Source organism: Lissotriton helveticus, chromosome 3_2 (assembly GCF_964261635.1).
Source record: "Lissotriton helveticus chromosome 3_2, aLisHel1.1, whole genome shotgun sequence".
NCBI classification, from domain to species: domain Eukaryota; kingdom Metazoa; phylum Chordata; class Amphibia; order Caudata; family Salamandridae; genus Lissotriton; species Lissotriton helveticus.
In genome coordinates, this window is record NC_136062.1 from 264,416,736 (window position 1) to 264,436,288 (window position 19,553).

Below are 19,553 nucleotides of genomic sequence, written 5' to 3' on the forward strand. Positions count from 1 at the left end.
GTTCACCTTCGGGCTTCCACAGCGGGAGAAGATGGCAGCGTTACTGCGTTTATTCCATTTCAGTCGAACTTTCCCTAGAAGTGAGCAAAAAGGTTCACTTTTAGACCCAGAGCAGAAGGCAGTAAAGCTTAATTAAAATCTTGCAACGTGGCCCAGAACATCCACTGACTGCTGCCTTTGCCACATCTGGCCTGTGGATTAGGTGTATTGACGAAGACTACCCAAGGAAGACCCTCTGTGCTGGCATGATGGGAGTAATGTAAGGCTCTCCAAAATTGGAAACACATCACACCACTAGAGAACTCATTATAACATCTACCCATCCGAGAACTCAATGGGGTCACAGCCACAACCTTCTGCTTGGACATCAACGCGGATGGCTTATCTTGCCACTGCAAAATAATGTTTGTCTGCTCTGGGAGCATCCAAAACAAGTGTCCCGGTTTTCATCTATAGACCTGATACTATTTGTTAGATTTGGGGGTCTCTAGTTGGCAGAGGTAGGTACCTTTGTCCAAATAGGGACCCTTGCATCTAGTCAGGGTAAGGGGGTACACTCCTAAAATAACCCCTGCTCACCCCCTTGGTGGCTTGGCACGAGCAAGCAGGCTTATCTCAGAGGCAGTGTGTAAAGCATTTGTTAACACATACATACAGTAACCCAGTGACAACACTACAGATGGACACCACACAATAAGTATTTTTATATAGACTTATCACAAGACCACAAACAAAAATCCACAATACAGTACTTTAAAATGGTAGAAATAGCTTAGCTCTCTTTAGATGTGAAATGCAACACTTTAAGTTCAATGTACAATGCGTAACGCTATGCAATGAAAGTGTTGCAGGGAAGATGATGTGCTGGTTCCTTACACGCAAGAACGGTGATGCGTCGGGTCCCTACTGCTGCATAGGGGATGCGTCTGTTCTTCTCCGCGTGGGGAGGTGATGCGTTGGTTTCTTACTGCAGCGCTGTGATACGATGAAGATCTGGTGCATTGAAACAAAATGGCATCTTCTTGATGCGACAATGATGCGTGCACACCCGACAGCCATGCGGTGACTCAACAATTCTTCTGAGCAGCAACAGGCCCTGCGACACACTTCTCCGGTGCTGCGACAGCGACACTCTTCTCCGGGGATGCGACGGCTGCAGCCGCAACACGCTTCTTCGCTTTGAGTCGCGCTTCCAGCAGTGACACGCAGTCTCTCAGAAGGCCCAGCTCAACAGGAGGTACTACAATTCCCAGCAAGGGAAGGCAGGGGAGGTGGATGGTGAAGTCTGTTGTCCCTGAGACTTCAGCAGGAGGCAAGCTCATTCTCAAGCCTTGGAGATCCTTTACAAGTGGATTTGAAAGTAGCACAAAGTCCTTCTTCCTATCTTTGGCAGTCAGGCAATCACTGCAGGCCAATCCCCCAAACAGCACTCAGCTTAGGGATAGTCTCCTCCTCAGTTTCCTCTCCTCAGCAAAGGTTCTTCTTGTTTCCCAAAAGTGATCCAAAGTTCTTGGGTCTGGGTCCCAATAGTTATACTCGCAAATCCTTTGTCCTCTGAAGGCAGAGGGTCCTGTACCCAGTCCAAACCAGTTCTGTGCAGTCCTGGAACACTTTGTTGACAAGACTCCTCCTTTCCTTTGACAGTATGGGCCAGGGACATCAGACGCACCACAGGAGGTGGAGCCAGCATTGGGGAAGGCAGGCCGAGCCCTATTCTGGTCCCAGGTACAACTACTCCCACCCATCTACATGCAGATAGCTCTATTCAGCCCTGTGCTGACTCACCCTGTCTCTTGGAATCCCCCAGCCCCTGTCACTCAAACTCCAGACAAGGAATACACAACCTAGCAGATGGATGCAGGCTTAGATAGCTAGGCAAGAAAATACCCACTTTCTAAAAGTGTCATTTTCAAACAGACTGTCAAAACCAACTTCACTAAAAGATGTATTTTATCATGATAAGGTGTTAAAATCAAACTGCCCATTCTGGCCTATGGTGAACAGGTAGCCTTGCAATAGTGAAACATCTAAAGTGGCTGTAATTCATTATTAGGACATGCCACACACCAGGGCATGTCCTACCTTTTGCCTACAATGCACTCTGCCCTTGGGCCTACCATAGGTGTGGCTAATATGCAGAAAAGGGAATGTTTAGGGACTGGCAAGTGGGTGCACTTGACCACTCAACATGGCAGTACTAGACTGCACACAGACTCTGCAATGGCAGACCCGAGATACACTTTTACAGGCTGCTTCCGTGGTTGGCACAACCAGTGCTGCAAGCCCACCAGCAGCATTTGATTTACCAGCCCTGGACACCCGCAGTGCACTGGAGGCTCTGACAGTAAATCAAAAAGCCAATCATGGAGTCACTAATCCATACATCAATTTACAATAGGGAGAGCATATGCACTTTAGCACTGATCGGCAGTGGTAAAGTGCCCAGAGTCATAAAACCAACAAAAACAGGTCAGACAAAATACAGGCGGAAGGCAAAAAGTTCAGGGATGACCATCCAAAAAGGGCCAAGTCCAACACTATTATTACACTACTCTTAAACAGGTTTGTCTGTACATGTGTCAACCAAACGTCCTGCGAGTGCTTTGTGATGACAACCAAAACCGCACTGCATTAGAAATGAATTGTCAAAAAAATTATCCATCATCTGTTATTACTACATGGCAAATAAATTACATTCCTAATATAGATGTCCCTCTGCAGCTCAAAACGGTTACTAAAACCACTGAAAAAGCATTATTTTTTTTCCAAAACAGCAGCATGGCTTGTCCTAAAAAATATGTAATTAAATTTGGTAGTATACAGAAGTGAAAGTGTTTGGATTTAAAAGGGCTTAACAGCACATCTCAGAAATGTATTCCCATCAATAGCTATTAATCTTTTTGATGTTTTTAAGTAAGCTTCATGGATCGCATACATACCCACAAAACAGCTATTCCTCTTCTTCTCGAGAACTTGGCTTATATTCCGGACGCTGCAGATTGAGAACTTGTTGTTATTAAGCTTGTCCCCAGAAGTAGCTCTGGCGTACATGATATAATTGCCGTTTTCCTTATGACCCAGGTTCTTCGATTCTCCAGGGGTACAATCAATGCCAGAATCGTGCTACAAACGAGTAAAAACAATAGTTGCATTAATATAAAGAGCAAATGAAACAATAATTCTTTTATCCAAAGATTACAAGCCTTATAATTGTATTTTCAATAATAACAAGAAGACAAAAAACACTACTTCGGCGATTTCTATGTATGTGCCATTGTACCAATGTCATGAGTACTTCACTGCGACCCAGACACATCACTGGTAATTAATAACAGCTGAAGAAAATCACATATCAGTATATATATATATATATATATATATATATATATATATATATATATATATATATACACATTGTCAGTGGACTAGAGATTACACCAAGGTGTTACCACAATACAGGATTTATAACCGCGAGGTCTGCCATTTTGGTCGGTGGCCAGCATGCCATGTTAGACCAGGAATCAGAGCTACCTGGCATTCAATGATGAAGTAAAGTCAATTCTGAGGTTGATAATGGTAGAGTGTGGATGACTATTACCTTCTAGGCACACCTGTGTGTAAAAGAGTAGGTGGCACTTTCAGACAGTCTACCGGTGAATAAGAAACTAAACTGCAGAGGGGACCAGCTAACTCAGCATCTCATTCAGCCTCGAGGAAGAGACCAGCCTGAAGCCCTCTGATATAGGACATGATGGCCTGAAGTCTGCTGCAAACTGTAGGTGCTAGATAAGAAAAGGAGGTTGGGTAAAGTCTCTCTTTAAAAAGAATAACTCACCTCTCTAGCTGATATTGCCGTGGATGGCTTTAACTAGGTGGCACCAGCAAGGATCCAAATACCGATGCCTTTGGGACTCACTTACGCAAGGAACCTGGCCACATCAGAGCGGTCCAGGTAAGGGCAACCAAGAGATGGGCAATGTTTGGGTCTGACTACGCATCAAGGGGAACTTCCCACGCCACACTTCACTGAAGGTTAATGGAATATAAACAGAACACGACGTCCATTGAGAAAGAGGCCTGGAGTTGCCCGAGTGCCTCAGATATTCAATTGAGAGTAAAATAACGAAGACCAAAGAGTTTTTTCTCTAATGATCACATTCATTACAAATTACACAATGAATTGAAAGAACGGTAGTGATCGGCATACGCCGCTGAACCTTTAGGACACTCTTGCAAAAGTTCGGGCTATGGTTGAGTAGACCAGAAATTCCAATGTTCTGGGTACACCCCATTACCTTGGAGACTAGTTGAACAATCAGCATTTACCATCCTAAGACTAACTAAGCTGTGCTGCCAGGAAGAAAAAGGATACCAGTGTCAAAACAGATTAAAATCTAGGGGAGTTTGTGTTGTATGTTATTTTCTGGTCTTCCTTCTTTCCACCCTGTCTTCTCTCTCTGTTCAGTGAGAGGGTATTTAGAATGCTGTATGATGTCACAGAATGTGGGGTGACTCATGTTAGTCAGTTGACTCCAGGCTGAGCAGAAGGAAGCTGCTCCTGGTGGGGCCTTCTTATCATTTTACTTACAGGCCTACCTACCACCTTGGCTACCAAATCCTTCACCTCTGTAACTGCATCCTGAATAAAGATACTTTCTGGAACCACTACCTGTTTCCTGTGCCCTTCATACTACGACATTTTGGCGACAATCTGGTCTTCAAACCCTGCGTGATTTCAAATTCTTTGGACTTACTCTTCAAGAGATTCTAATACAGCAACTAAGGAACTACATTACTGCAACTTCATCTCAGAACCCAAGCTAGTATCATCCACGACTTACTTCCTAGCAGCCCTAGCGCCACCCGTGACCATTTCTACCGCTCGGCCTCAACCTGGGCATGCAAGATTCTTACTTAAGCTTAGTGAGTTGTTTATCTTTTCCAGCCTGAGCGTGTGACACTTCAGTTTTTACAGCTGTGCTTTAGTGACCAATAGATACCTTTCAGCTTCAATTTGGGCATGCCAGATTCTCCTTTACCTTAAACCTGTATCCTCCAGTCTTTGCCTGAGCGTTATTTCAGCATTTCTTGAGCAGCAGCGCTTAATTTGACTGTACTGGCTACAATTAATTAATTTCAAAACTCAACTTGCTTGAACATTTATACCAACACTTGTGCAGTTTTCCATCTCACTCAAGCGAAGTGTTATCGGACTGTGTGCTTAATGAGCATTGCTAATTTTATATTATGTCGTGTTGGCGCTGTCAAGGTGTTTGTCCGTACGCTTTGGAGGAGCCTATTGTGGCATTTGCTGCGCACCACTTACAATGATGAATGTCTTTTGGGATCGTGGCGAAGTGCCGGCCGTTTGCCGTTTGTTTTTGCGGCAATTGAATTCCCTGCATTTCATGAGACGGTGGCCAGAACGCGCTCACCTTCTCTTTGTGTGGTGTCACGTGAAGCTCCTCTGCCTCCTTCTCCAACGTTCCTTGCTTCGGTCATTATTGCTGCACATCAAGTTATGGAGCAAGCTTACGCCATTAGCCACTCAGCACGGCGTCACCATCTTGTGGTTGGCCGCTACATTGATTTTTGCTGGTTTATGCCTATTTCCGCAACGAGAGCCTTGCCAACCACGTGTTTTTCAATTCGACTTTTCAATAAAGTTTTATTCTTTCTTTCTTTGCCAGTTACTTCCGCATCAGTTTCTCCTGTGCTTTACCGCCTGCAAGTTCCTGTGCCTGCTGCCTGTTGTGCCGAACATCCTGAAGGACTTTAGTATGCCATTGTCAGGTACTGTGAATCTCGTCACCGTTATTCATTTCCGTGATACAAGTCCATGGTATCTTCATTATTTTTTTTGTGTCTCATGCCTTCCTGAGTCCTTGAATACACCATTTGGACCTAGAACTTTGTTCAGCAATGACTCTATATTCGTACTGCTTCCAGATGACTACGGTGACTACTTCGTTTGTTTTAGTCTGTTGTTTTGAGATACATTCCTGCATCCGAATGACTACGGTGACTACTTTATTTATTTTAATTCGTTTCTTTTACAGCATGTAGTCTACAGTGCATTATTCTGTGCGTGCGATATTCTTTTACTTGCACTTTTCTTTCCGTTCAGTTTCTGTGCAATTATTTTCATGTTATATTGTTTCTTTGCATGAAATTTACAGTTATTCTTGGGTGCATATGTTACAATAAGTGGGGCTTTCTCCCTTTTCAGTTACAGGCTTACTACCGGTTTCTGGAGTTTCTGGTATTGTTTGTCTTTTAGACTTTATGCGCAACTTTCATTTGTGTGGGGCTTTCACCCTTTTCTTCTACAAGTTTATTCCTATCATTTTTATTGTACTTGGAGTTGCGTTACTCTTTATGTCTTTATAGACTTACTGCAATGTCACTAGTACCTATTCTTTTTTACAGTATTGGTTCACTGTGTGCTTCGGGCCTACTTTTCCTTGTTTGCCGTTTATGGGTTCTTACGCAATGTCTGCTGTTTTACCTGAAAATCAGGTGTACATTCATGGTATGTTTGATTTTATTTCTTCCTTACATTTTTCTTGATATTCTTCTGAGATGTGCAGGCGTACATTTTAGCTTTTACGTTGTACTTTTCAGATTGCCTACGTTCTACATTGCACATACATACATTATCTATGTTTCTGTATTATGGTCACTTGGTTTGCAGCGCTGGTACGCTGTTTTCTCCATTTCACATTACGTAGGATTTGCCTTGACGTCAGGCGTACGAGTTCAGGATGTGTTTGCCTAAGATGATTTTGTCAATTCGGGTGTGAGTATTCGGCACATGTTCTTTTGGTTTTGCCTTCCCCTTGTGAAAAAGGGAGATGCCTTTTGAAATGTTATTGCATCATTGCATTTCTGCATGCTACGTAATATTTATTATATTTAATATTGTTCCTAGTTTTATCTTGTACTCTGATCTTGCTTCTTTTCCTTTTCCATGTAAAGAGAGGATATGTTGTATGTTCTTTTCTTGTCTTCCTCCTTTCCACGCTGTCTTCTCTTTCTGTTCAGTCTGAGGGTATTTAGAATGCTGTATGATGTCACAGAATGAGGGATGACTCATGTTAGTCAGTTGACTCCAGGCTGAGCAGAAGGTAGCTGCTCCTGGTGGGGCCTTCTTATCATCTTACTTACCACCTTGGCTACCAACTTCTTCATCTCTGTAACTACATCCTGAATAAAGATACCTTCTGGAACCACTACCAGTTTCCTGTGGACTTCATATTACAACAGTTTGCAATTTAGAAGCAGGTCCTAACTAGAAGATTACGTTTGCAGACACCTACACCGTTTTTAACAAATGGCAAGTTTTCTCCTCTCGTGTTTTCACATCACCAAGATAGGGCGAGGTAGGGGTTGCTGGTCCTGTTGCTACAATCAAGCCAGAGCTTTCAAGGATAAAGAGGAGCAGTCAACTAGAGGCAACAGAAGTCAACTACTTCTTTATGTCCAGATACCATGGTTTCATATTGCCAGGAAGAAGGGTGTCCTTCATAGATTTGAATGTGTCCTGTTTAATATTCGCCAGTAGAAGCAGACTAAACTGGAATCCGAAAAAGACATTTCCTACACAATTGGGAGAGGACATCTTCAGAACCGTGGACACTTCAAGGAATTCCATCAAGAGTTCTACTGGTCTCTAATTAAATGAGCCTCTGCATTCTCCCAGCGTGCAACAGGGAGAGTTTTAACTCATGGCAATGTAAGGGATTTATTCCACTGTGGGTAGCCATCAATGGGAGGTGGCACTCCACTGGAAATACGTGTGGAGAGGGATCTTCATGCTAAATCTGTAGATGTAGTACAAGTGGTGAATTTCCTTTCGGTTTGAGTGAGAGGCAAAGTATACATTCCCTCAAGTAGGAATAAATGTAGTTCAAGGTACCAAATGTGGGAAAATATTGGCGTGTATTATGTTATCCAATGATCCCAGTGCACTCAGGGGTAGCTGTACCTTAAACGTCTGTACTTAAATACAATGATACTTTATCCTTCAAGACAACACTGATTTTTCCATAAAAGCATTTAAGAAAGTTTGGATTTGCATGACTGTGGCTAAATACTAGAGGGAGCAGCCATTCTTCAAAAGTTTAATTCATTGTACTAGATCCTATTGTATATATTGCTTGTGCGAGGAAACACTAGCCCAAACTAACACTGCATAAGACTAGCTTGACCTACTGCTTCAAGCAGTATAATCGTACACCAGATGTTAAAAAAATGGGATAGCTTAGATGATTCTGATGGTCAAACAGAAGCTCATATTTAACATCTTCTGTCTGAATCTTAAATTGCCATCTAATGTTCTTCGGCGATATAATTACAAAACCATAGATACTAATGAAGGCACTGACACCGCAAAATCCTTCACATAAATTGCCATAGAACAATAATCCCCTTCCTAACTTACGTAAAGTGAAAAGTATTAAGACCAGAGACTAAATTGTTCCACCTATTTTTTGTCATGATAAATCTTGCCAGCCTCAGTCAAAAATCAGACATTGATGTCGTATGTTTTCCTTAAACCCAGCTATTGCAAATTGTTTCCCCTGGCGTCCTCTTAAATGCATCTGCAGACTAACCTGAACTAGCCTCCACTTGATGGATGGCAGGAAGGCTTTCAACCGCAAGTGAATGGCCTACAACAGTGGTTCCCAAACATTTTTGACCCACGGCTCCCTTGACCCAATGGCTGTTCAATCAATCAATCAATCATAGAATTTGTAGAGCGTGCTACTCACCCGTTAGGGTCTCAAGGCGCTGGGGGGGGGGGGGGGGGTGGGGGGGGAGGTTGTCTCTACTGCTCGAACAGCCCGGTCTTGAGTTGTTTCCTGAAGGAGAGGTGGTCCTGGGTCAGCTGTAGGTGGGTGGGGAGGGAGTTCCATGTCTTGGCGGCCAGGTAGGAGAAAGACTTCCTCCGGCAGTGGTTTTGCGAATTCGTGGGACGGAGGCGAGGGCGAGGCTGGCCGCTCGGAGCTGGCGGGTGGGTGTGTACAATGTGAGGCGGTTGTGGAGGTATTTGGGGCCCATGTCGTGGAGAGCCTTGTGTGCGTAGGTGACGAGTCTGAACGTGATCCTCTTGCTGACAGGGAGCCAGTGCAGGTCTCTCAGATGGGCAGAGATCTGGCTGTGACGGGGGATGTCCAGGATGAGTCGTGCCGAGGCGTTCTGTATGCGCTGGAGTCTTTTCTGGAGTTTGGCTGTGGTTCCAGCATAGAGGGTGTTCAGGTAGTCCAGACGACTGGTGACGAGGGCCTGGATGACCGTCTTCCTGGTTTCGGTTGGGATCCAATGGAAGATCTTTCGGAGCATGCGCAGGGTGTTGAAGCAGGATGACAAGACGGCGTTGGCTTGCTTGGTCATCGTGAGGGAGGAGTCCAGGATGAAGCCCAGGTTGCGTGCGTGGTCTGTTGGCTTGGGGGCGCCATCAGGAGTCATCCCAGGCGGAGGGGGATGGTCCCAGGATGAGGACTTCAGTTGTGTCTGAGTTCAGTTTAAGACGGCTGAGCTTCATCCATTCCGCGACGTCTTTCATCCTTCCTGGAAGCTGGATCTGGCGGTGGTGGGGTCGTTGGTGAGGGCTCCCCATTATGTTACTTTTTGATTCGGGTGGGGGATGTTAGCCCAGCCTCGGCTCAGTACCTATAAGCAGTTATTAACTATGCTGGCTTCAAGCAGTAGTATAAAACACTGGCACAAAGAAGTGAGTTACGTGCACCTGGCAGTTATTAGCCTTCCTGTAACAATGATTAGAGACAGACAAAAGGACAAGCTCAGTCTAGAAACTTCTTCACATTGAACAACAAACTGCAGTCCCGCCTTCGCCCCTACCATCCACTGAACAGCAGTGTTCCAGAAGAACTTACAGCATCACTTTACTAACAGGGCTTTCATTCAATTTCTAAAAGGGTGCCCAGTCTCCGTTCTCCTTCACATCAATGTCTGTGTCTCTGCATTCCAGCCACAATCAATACATCTCGCTGTACGGAAAAGCTTTATCAACCCTCCATCTTGTTCTGTGCTGAACAAGATGCCATCCAACATAGATCTCACTGGTCCCAGTACAGAATTCTCACCATACACACACTAACAAACATGCACCAAGTAGTTGTTGCATATACACACACACACACTGTATGCAAGCACGAGATATCAAAACAAGAATCTAGGGTTCACAGAAAAGCAGAAATTTGCATGAGGTTTTGGTAGACTACATACCCTCTCCCAGGCACAGATAAAAATGCCTGGTCACTCAACCGATTTACAAAAGCCATGGACGCGGGCCCCACCTCTCTGTGTAACTTATCCAGAACATGGAAAGTTGTTCTACGCCTGCTATGAGGGCAATTATTGTGCACCCCTCAAAGTCACAAAATAGGTTCTGCACTCTGCATTACATGTTTTCTATGTGGGCAACATTCCCATTCCAACAATCCCCATGCTAATAATTTCAAGCTGCTGAACACCAAGTTGAGAGGTGTTGGAGGTCTCTGTGTTTAGAGAAGGACAGTGCCAAAACCTGGCACTGAAAATTTGTTGTAGGGCACACGGCACTGAAATCTCAGACTACACTTGAATATTATGGAGAATAATACAAATAAGAAGAGATGCAGGGGGAAAGGTAAGGTTGAAATTTGTGTTAACAGAAGACTATGCCAAGTAAGAAGGCCTATGCTGGGCACAGCTGTGATATAAGAGTTGTTGTGAAACGAAAGAGTCCAGTAAGGTAAGGGTGGTGTGTGGAGCAAGGCTTGGTACAGTGGAGGCCTGGGGTAGGAGTTTTTATTTATTCATGACGTTTTTTATACCTCAATCGTGACAAAAATATTAAAAGTGCTTTACACAGGCAACTGAAAAGTTAAAAGACAAAATAAGTAAATCACTTTTCTTAACCCCAGAAAGCTGTGTATATAACTTAATTGGGGACAGAGTAAGAATTTGGTTACATACAAGAAATAATATATACTAACAGAAGAACCTGGAGGGAAAGATCTGTAATTAAAAGCATTTTATGGGAAAAGGAACTAAAAACCCTCTTACCCTGTCCAGATGTGCATGAAAGGGGTGAGCACACGTCAGAGGGTTTCTCCCTCATAGCACAGGTCGGGTGCAATAACAAGTCGAGCAAGCTAAAGTGGAGGCAGGTCTCAGCCGGAGACCAGAATGCTCTGCTCTCTGCCGCTCCCACATGACCTGGCTGTCTCTACTGTCAACTCTGGGTGGGGTAGGGGGAAGAGTCTGCCCTGGGTCCAACTGTGGTCAAGCAGCCAACACAGCAGATCTTTTTCAGTCTGATAGATTCTCTTGTTGCGGGGTCCACTTCGACTTCAGATCCCGCTGCCGAGTCCACATTTGGTATGTGTCAAGCAGGATGCAGGAGGTCAGTAGGCCAAGAAGCCTTTAAGCCCAGAACCAAAGCTGAAATATGATGACCATAGCCATAGTGTCCTGGACCCACTGATCCGAAGCAAAGGCTGAAAGAGCACCGTACCCAGGGAGGCTGTGCAAAGGAGCTAGGTGTGATTTGGCATGTTGCTCATGAACCCCAGAGATGTAATGAGATTCGTCGTTGTCTAACTGTGGTGAGCCTGCCCTCAACAGCCAGTTGTTGAGGTAGGGAAGACTAATGCTCCCTACCTCCAAAACGATACTGTGACCACCGACATCACCTTCATGAACTACATAAGAGGCACTGGTGAGGCAGAAAGCGAGCACTTAAAATGCATGTGCCCCACCCAGAAAGACTGGAACATGAAAATAGGCATTCTACAGGTCCACAGCTACCAGTCTCCAGGATCCAGGGCAGAATGCACCTGGGCCAATGTGAGCATCCTGAATGTGTTTCCGCAAGAAGAAACTGATCGATCAAAGCTCTAAAATAGGGCAAAGGGTTCACCTCTTTTTTGCCACTAGAAAATAGGAATGACATCCAGTCCAGGTCTTGGAGGCGCAGACACTCTTTTTGCTCCTTTCTGCAAAAAAACCTGGATTTCCTACAGAAAACAAACAAGTGGCCTTCAGAAAGCCACTGATGAAAAAAGAAGTTGTTAGGGAGAACAAAATAAATGGTAGAGCGTAATCTTGTTAGACTATATGCAGGCGCCACCAGTCAGATGGTATGGCTTGCCACCTATGTAGAAAATTCATGATTTGGCCTCCCACAGGGTGGCCACGTGCTGCCAAGACAGAGAGAGCATATCCATGAGAGAAACCTGAACGCCACCTGAAAAGCCAGTGGAACTCAAACTTGCACAGCACCGGAGCAACAAGCTAGTGCAGAAGGCTCTGTCTAAAGTCGCCCATGTCGAGGCCTGACAGGAGGACGTACTTGGCTACATCCTGGCTATCCTGAATCGTCAGTGGCAAATTGTTGCGAAGATTTTCTGGGACAGCTGGTGAGATTTTAGCAACTGTGTCCCTTGTGATTTGGAGGATAGAAAATAGGAAAATACTTGGGGTTAACCCTGCTAGTACATACTTGTATTTGCGGGTTCTCTGGAATGGAGTGCAGAATTAGGAAGGCTGGGTCACCCGAATGACAATATGCCACATGTCTGTTTACAGGTGGGAAAGAGCAGGGTTTAGTTCAAGTGCTCATGAGGCTGTATGTTAGAGCATCAGTTAACAGCAGCCGTGCCTCCGACGAAGAGAGGTCTGGCTGTAGCACTTTCGCAACAACCTTAGTTTTCACCTCCATAGAAGGTAGCTTCAGATCCACGACTTCATCCACATGTCTAATGTCCATGGCAAAGTAAACAAATGTCTGTAGATGGACCGGGAGGACACGCCAGTTCTCTGTCAGGTGAAGTACCCAGAACAGAGGCCTCTTGTAGGTGCAAATAAAAATGGTCACCATCGTATTGTGATGAGAATTTGTTGCACCATTACCATGCTCACAACAAGCTGGTTGGCTCCGCTCAGACTCTGACCAGAACAGTTGTTGGTGGAGGACTGGGAGACCGCTACTAGGCAAAGGCAACTGAGCCACAACACAACTTCTATGCAGCTCCAGCTAGAACGTCTGCTGCAGCATGGAGTGGATGTGCAGCTGCACGATGCCCCCCTCTACTGACATGCAGGGGCTATGCTGAATAATATTATGAATCCAGTCTGATGCCTGAGGATATTCTAAGGGCGAAGCGACTGCTGCTATAAGTTTCCATCAGAAAATCCTGACAAAAGCCTCCAAGTATCTGCCTCCAGCTTTTTAAGTTTGTACTAAACCTCTATATCTGCCTCAAACCTTTCTAAAATATTTTCCCTTCTCCAGGCACAGCTTAAAATAGATTAGCCAGCAATATGTTATGTTAGTTCTTTTTATAAAGCGAGTCTTGGTGCTAGCTGAGTGCAGATAGTCCACGAGTCAGGTTTTAGGTGAAGACAAAGCCAGGTTTTGAGTGCTTTCCTAAAGGACTGGAGATTGGGTAGGGATTGAATGTGCCAAAGGAGATTGTTCCACACTTTAGCGGCCCATAGCCATAACCAGAGCCTTCTCCCTTCCCCTCCCCCCACAAACCCTCTCCACCCCCAACTAGTTCGTTTATATGTCAGGACTCGGATAAGTTTAGCTGAAGCAGATCTGAGGGAGTGGGAAGGTACGTACCTAGTGAAGCATTTTTTCATGAAGTCAGGACCCATTCTGGTACAATGGTACACAGAGCTTTGAAATGTATCCTGTTTGACCGGAGAGTGGATCATGGCTAAAAGATGAGACAGATCAGCGCTTGGGGATATTACCTAGCAATTGTGCTTTTGTGTTCTGAAAGGTCTGCAGTTTATTTAAAACTTTTAAATAAAGCCCATTGCAATAATCCATCTTTGATACAACTAGAGAAGTGATAACTGTTTTTGTGATGTACCGGAAGAAAGTGCAGAATTTTTAAAAAATCATTTTCAAGTTTAAAAAGAAAAGCAGCTGAATTGACCGTATTTACTTGGTCATTGTAGGACAGTTTGTTATTCAAAGGAACTCCTAAGTTTCTTACACATAGATGGAGTAGGGAGGGGACCCAGCTCGGTGGGCCACTTCTTGGGCGTCCAAAAGGATGGTTGAGCGCTGAACACCATCACCTCCATTTTGGAGGCGTTAAGACAATTGTTCCCCATCCAATTTCCCACCGCTCTTATGCAGTCACAAAATGCTTCCACTGTCGCTCTGTCAGTTGTTCCAAGAGAGACAACAATTTGGGTGTCATCAGCATAGGACAAGATTTCGAAACGGATAGACCTGTTGAGATCCGCAAGCGGGATAACAGACAAACAGAAGTGGGCTGATTGAAGAACCTTGTGGAACCCCGCAGGGTAGAAAGAAAGATGGAGAGAAGAATCACTCTAATTAATAGTTTGCACCCGTCTAGATAAGGATGAATTAATTAGCTTCCAGGTTGAACCAGTTACCCCGATCAAGCGCGCCATTAGCAGCCTATGGTTAATATCAAAGGACGCCGATAAGTGGAGCAGGATCACGGCAGCCCGGCTGTCCACGTCCAGGGACTGCCTGATCTCTCTGTGTCCCTAATGAGTGCGGACTTGGTACTGTGTCCCACTCTAAAGCCGAATTGTGAGGCGTCAGGGACATTGTTTTTGGTAATATATTCATCCACTTTTGTATTTAAGGCCTTTTAAAATATTTTGGCTGGGAGTGGAATGCAATAAATAGGCCGGTAGCTATTTGGGTAATCTGGAGTGAGTGATAGTAACACAATAGGTTTCTTTCAGACGGAAAGGAATGCACCGGAGGTACACAGCACTTGGAATAATCCTCCACCTAAGGGTTATAACATTGGTTATCAAAATCGCTGTTCTCGGTGGGGAAGGCTCCTCGGGACACCTGATTTTAAAGCTTAAGGTAGCTTGACTACTTTGGTGTGGGAAGGGTGCCTGAATGAATTAAAATCTCCCTCAAGGATGGATGTTTTAGGGAGGATGAGAGCTGGTCCCTTAGAGTTGGGGTTTAAAGAAAAAGGTATTAAAAATGTCCACTACTTTGGATAAAGAACCCAAGACGCAAAAGGAGGGGAAAATGTACTAATACACTCTGGTGCTCTCCGCACCAGCAGAATCGAAGGGGAGAATGCCGGAGCACCAGATTATACAGCCATCCTTCAGGCAATCCATGCCTCAAGAGAGGCAACTGTAGGCAAAATGGCTGAGATACGAACTGAGGTGTCTCTCCTTCAGCAGGTCGTACGCAACAATGCAGACCGCGTCAGCCAAACGGAGGCCCGTACATCGGAGGTAGAGGACACAACACACAAATCTGGAGGGGACATCAAAGAGCTCCAAGCAAGTATGGGGAAGTGGTGTGGAAGGTCGATGATGCGGAAAACAGAGCTTGGAGAAACAATCTACGTTTTATTGGGATCCCAGAAGGACAGGAGAATTCAAATCCAATCGCCTTCCTGATGACATGGTTAAAAGAAGCCCTACCGGGCGCTAAGTTTTCCACCTGTTTTCCCATTGAGTGAGCGCACAGGATGCCAGCAACAAGGCCTCCACCTAGGCCCTCCCGCACACCCTGATAGCACGATTTTTGAACTACCAAGACTGGGACGTTATTCAAAGAGAATCGCGAAAAATGGGAGAACTCAAATTGGCCAAAACCCGAATCATGATCTTCCCAGATTACTCTAGGGAGGTGCAGCAGATGCAGAGGTCCTTTTTCCTCGGTCGGAAGTTAAACTACGGGCTCTACGCATCCAATAGATGCTTCTCTTTCCGGCCAAACTCAAGGTCATTATCCAAGACTCAACCCAGTTTTTTCAAATGCCCGAAGATGCCCAGGTGTGGATAGAGGCTGAGGCCCAGACCAGAGATAGGTAGCGGAGCGATGCGCCATGAAGACTCGCAACCAGGAGGAGAGCCTAGACCTCAGAGGACGAGACTGATGAGGCGTCTTACGGTGAGAAATCCAAGGCGCCCGGAAATTACGCAGCCTGGGACTCCTTATCAGAGGAGAGCAAAGCACTCTGGTGGCGGCTTGGGGAGGCTCCCCCCTCCTAGACTTGTTCGCACCAAGGAGAAACCGTGTGTTCGACTCCAGAACTGGGATAATATACTTTGTTGCCTTGGTCATTCTTTTAGGATAAGGGGGAGGGAGGGGTGGGGGGTGGGGGGGGAGAGGAAGGGTTCGACAGACTCCTCAGTGGACTCTTACGCGTGTTGTCATGTTGACAGTTGAAGGATTAGACATAGGGGGAGAGAGGATGTGGGGGGATTCAGGGAGGGGAAGTTGAGGGAGTTTGGAGTTTTCGATTCAAAGGGGTTTTGTTAGTAGTTGCAGCAGGATATCTTACATTGCAGATTTGGAAACAACAGAATAGAGGCTGGCAGGTTAGGGAACATTTCACGTACAACCCACATGCACACCGCACTCAGTGCACGACACACCATACACCGTGCGGACGTGGAACGTCAACGGACTGGGCAGTAAGATTAAGAGGTGCCTAGTGAATAGATATATCAAACGGACCAAGCCTGATGTGGTCCTCCTGCAGGAGACCCATCTCCGAGGTACCAGATGTGCGTTTATTGGAAGAGGGGCTTACGTTACACTGGCTCATGCTGGATTGACAATTATAGTGTAGATATCTAATGTAGAGGAGTGTCTTTGTGTGTCTTCATGTACTGTTTGACAAATTTTGATGAATCAAAAAATTATTGGTATAAATAAAAGTACCTGGTTGAATTCGACAGTTAGCGTTTTCAGCTTTCCTTAAATGTGGATGTAAATGTAGGTGGTGAGGCAATTTTTGGTATTTTCCCCTGGAGCACGTGGAGTGGCTGTCCTTATTAAAAATATAAACTTTTCAGGTAGCCAAGACCTGGGTTGACCCTGGGGGCACAAAGGCTGCCGTCAGGGGTACATGGGGACAGAGATAGGGAGTTTGCCCTGGCTAGTGTTTATGCCCCGCCACAACTGCAACCCCAGACACTACAGGCTGTGGCAAAAATATTGTTAGACTCAGACTCTTCAACCCATATTATGGGGGACAACTTCAATGATGTGATGAATCCAAGGTTGGATATAACCCGCTAGACGATGGGCACTCAGACACCAACCCCTCTGGCGAAATTTGCGAGATCGTTAGGACTGACCGACCTTTGGCGCCCGCACCACCCACTGGACCATAGCTACTCTTTTCTCATGGGCGCATAAGACCTTTTCCCGAATTGACTACCTCTTCGTCCCGGCAGGGGAGATTCAAGCCATCGAAGATATAGAATATCTGGCCAGGGGTATCTCAGATCACTCACCGCTGAAGTTAAAGGTAGGGGGCAGTGAACTTACACCCAAGTCGGACCGGAGACTAATGCTTGGGAGCTACAGGACAAGGTAGTAGCAGATATCATCGCCATTGAGGCCAAATTATTCTTCCAAGAGAACGAAAGCTCTGTAACCTCGAACACCACCCTTTGGGAGGCGTATAAGGCAGTCCTTAGGGGGAGGCTACCAGACGTAATTGCTCAAACAGAGAGGAAACGCTATGAATACACAACTTGGAAGGTAAATTGCTAGAAATAGAAAAGGCGCTGTCCCCAGATGCGGAGGAAGGGACGCTTCGGCAATTGGAGGTCACGTGGAGGGAATACAGAGCCTTAGTAGAGGGAGAAGGTCGCATTCAAATTCAGACTACTCACAAAAGACTATTCAAGTTGGGAGATAGAGCGGGAAAGTTACTAGCCTGGCTAAGCCGGAAAGAAAGGGATGCGAATTGGGTAAACCAAATAGAAGAGGCAGAGACACAACATACAACGGCACCAGCGATCGCAGCAGCTTTCGCTGCTTACTACACCATATTATACGCGGCCCGGTAGATGAATGATGGGAATAGCATAGATGACTACCTCAAGGTAATAGATATGCCCAGCTTGCAGAATGAGGGCGCAGCGTCCTTAGAGGAGGCGATCACTTTAGAAGCAGTGCCTAAGGTCATTGTCAAACAGAAGTTGAGGAAAACCACAGGGCCAAATGGACTGCCTGGGAATTTTTCAGACTCAATAACAATATACTGGCTCCACGTCTATTAAACATGTACCAAGCGACAAAAGAGAAGGGAGTACTCCCCCCAGACCTCTGCCAGGCTACTGTAGTGGTCATACCAAAATCGGGCAAACCCCCAGAAAATTGTGTCTCTTATCGCCCAATTTCGCAGCTTAATGTTGAAACCAAGGTCTTGACGTCCATACTGGCAACAGACTTATTGACAGTTATTACGTCTTTGGTACACAAGGACCAGTCAGGCTCTATGCCCCAACGTGCCACATGCCTCAACTTCCTTAGGCTGGCAAATTGGCTGGACATAGCCAAAAAGCGTAAGACTCCTCACCTACTGAAAAGGCATTTGATACGGTACACTGGCCTTTTCTGAGACGGGTCCTGGTCAAACTGGGCTTTGGACATATCTTCCGGACATAGGTTGATCTTTTATACACAAATCCCAGGGCTAGATTAAGAGTGAATGGCGTTAAAACAGCTGAGTTTCCCATCCAGCGGGGAACCAGACATGGCTGTCCGCTGTCCCCTATGCACTGGTTCTGGAGCCCCTAGCATGTCTGATTAAGAGTACACCACAATTTAACAGGGTTACAGGATTCAAAGGGACAGCTGTTGGATGAACGAATCTCGCTTTACGCAGATGACAACCTATTATAAGTGACTAACCCTGATGCGACACCCCGACCATCTTTTATATGGTGTGCAGGCGGGGTACAAGATAACTGGGAGAAGTCAACCATATACCCAACAGGGGGCAACATTGACATAAGCTCCATACCAGTGTGCCTTCCCATCGTTAAAGAGGGTTTCAAATATCTAGGACTCTTCATTTCTGAAAACGTGATGTACTGCCTCACCCATAACATCCAGGGCATTCTAGCAGACTTTCGAGACGACGTGGCTAGGTGGTGGCGTCTCCCCCAACATTACTGGGAAGGGCCTCTACGTTCAAAGTGATCCCACTACCCAAGGTATTATATATTTTACAAAACACGTATTGTAGATTGAAATCTTTAGGGCGATAAACAGTGAACTGCGAACTTTACTATGGGATGGAGGCCACCCCCGAGTAGCGCAACAAAAACGCTGAAATGCAGCCAGTATAATGGGGTAATAGCACTCCCAGATGTCCGGGCATATTATAGAGCGGCACATCTCGTAGTTACTAATGAATGGGGGCATGCCCCCCCAGGACCACCCCTCATATGCCCTGGAGAGACTCTAATTTCACAAACGCTCTCACCTCCACTACATATGCGGGGGGCAGGGGGTGACAAGTCTGTTGCCAGCAACGCAGAGGGAGATTGTAGGATGGAGGGAAGCCGAACGAGGGATGAAATGGAAAAAGAAACTAACCAGATTCACGCCTCTTTGGGAAGGTAAACGACTGCCTGAAATGGCAAAACTACAGGGGTTTAAAGGATGGGACGCTATCGGGATCACTACTCTAGGGGAAATAACGCAACAGGGCGCACTGTTAACGTTCACAGAGTTAAAAAGGGAATATAACCTGACGGGTAAG

The 19,553-nt window shown here is 45.7% G+C and overlaps 1 protein-coding gene across 1 annotated transcript in view; it reads right to left on the reverse strand.

Annotated features, from left to right (window-relative positions):
• The window catches only part of ADAM10 (ADAM metallopeptidase domain 10), a 536,961-nt gene that overhangs the window by 55,286 nt on the left and 462,122 nt on the right, over positions 1-19,553 (reverse strand). The window contains exon 10 of the mRNA XM_078685166.1: positions 2,940-3,123. Coding sequence (XP_078541292.1) covers positions 2,940-3,123 — 184 coding nt within the window. The remainder of the gene's footprint in view (positions 1-2,939; positions 3,124-19,553) is intronic.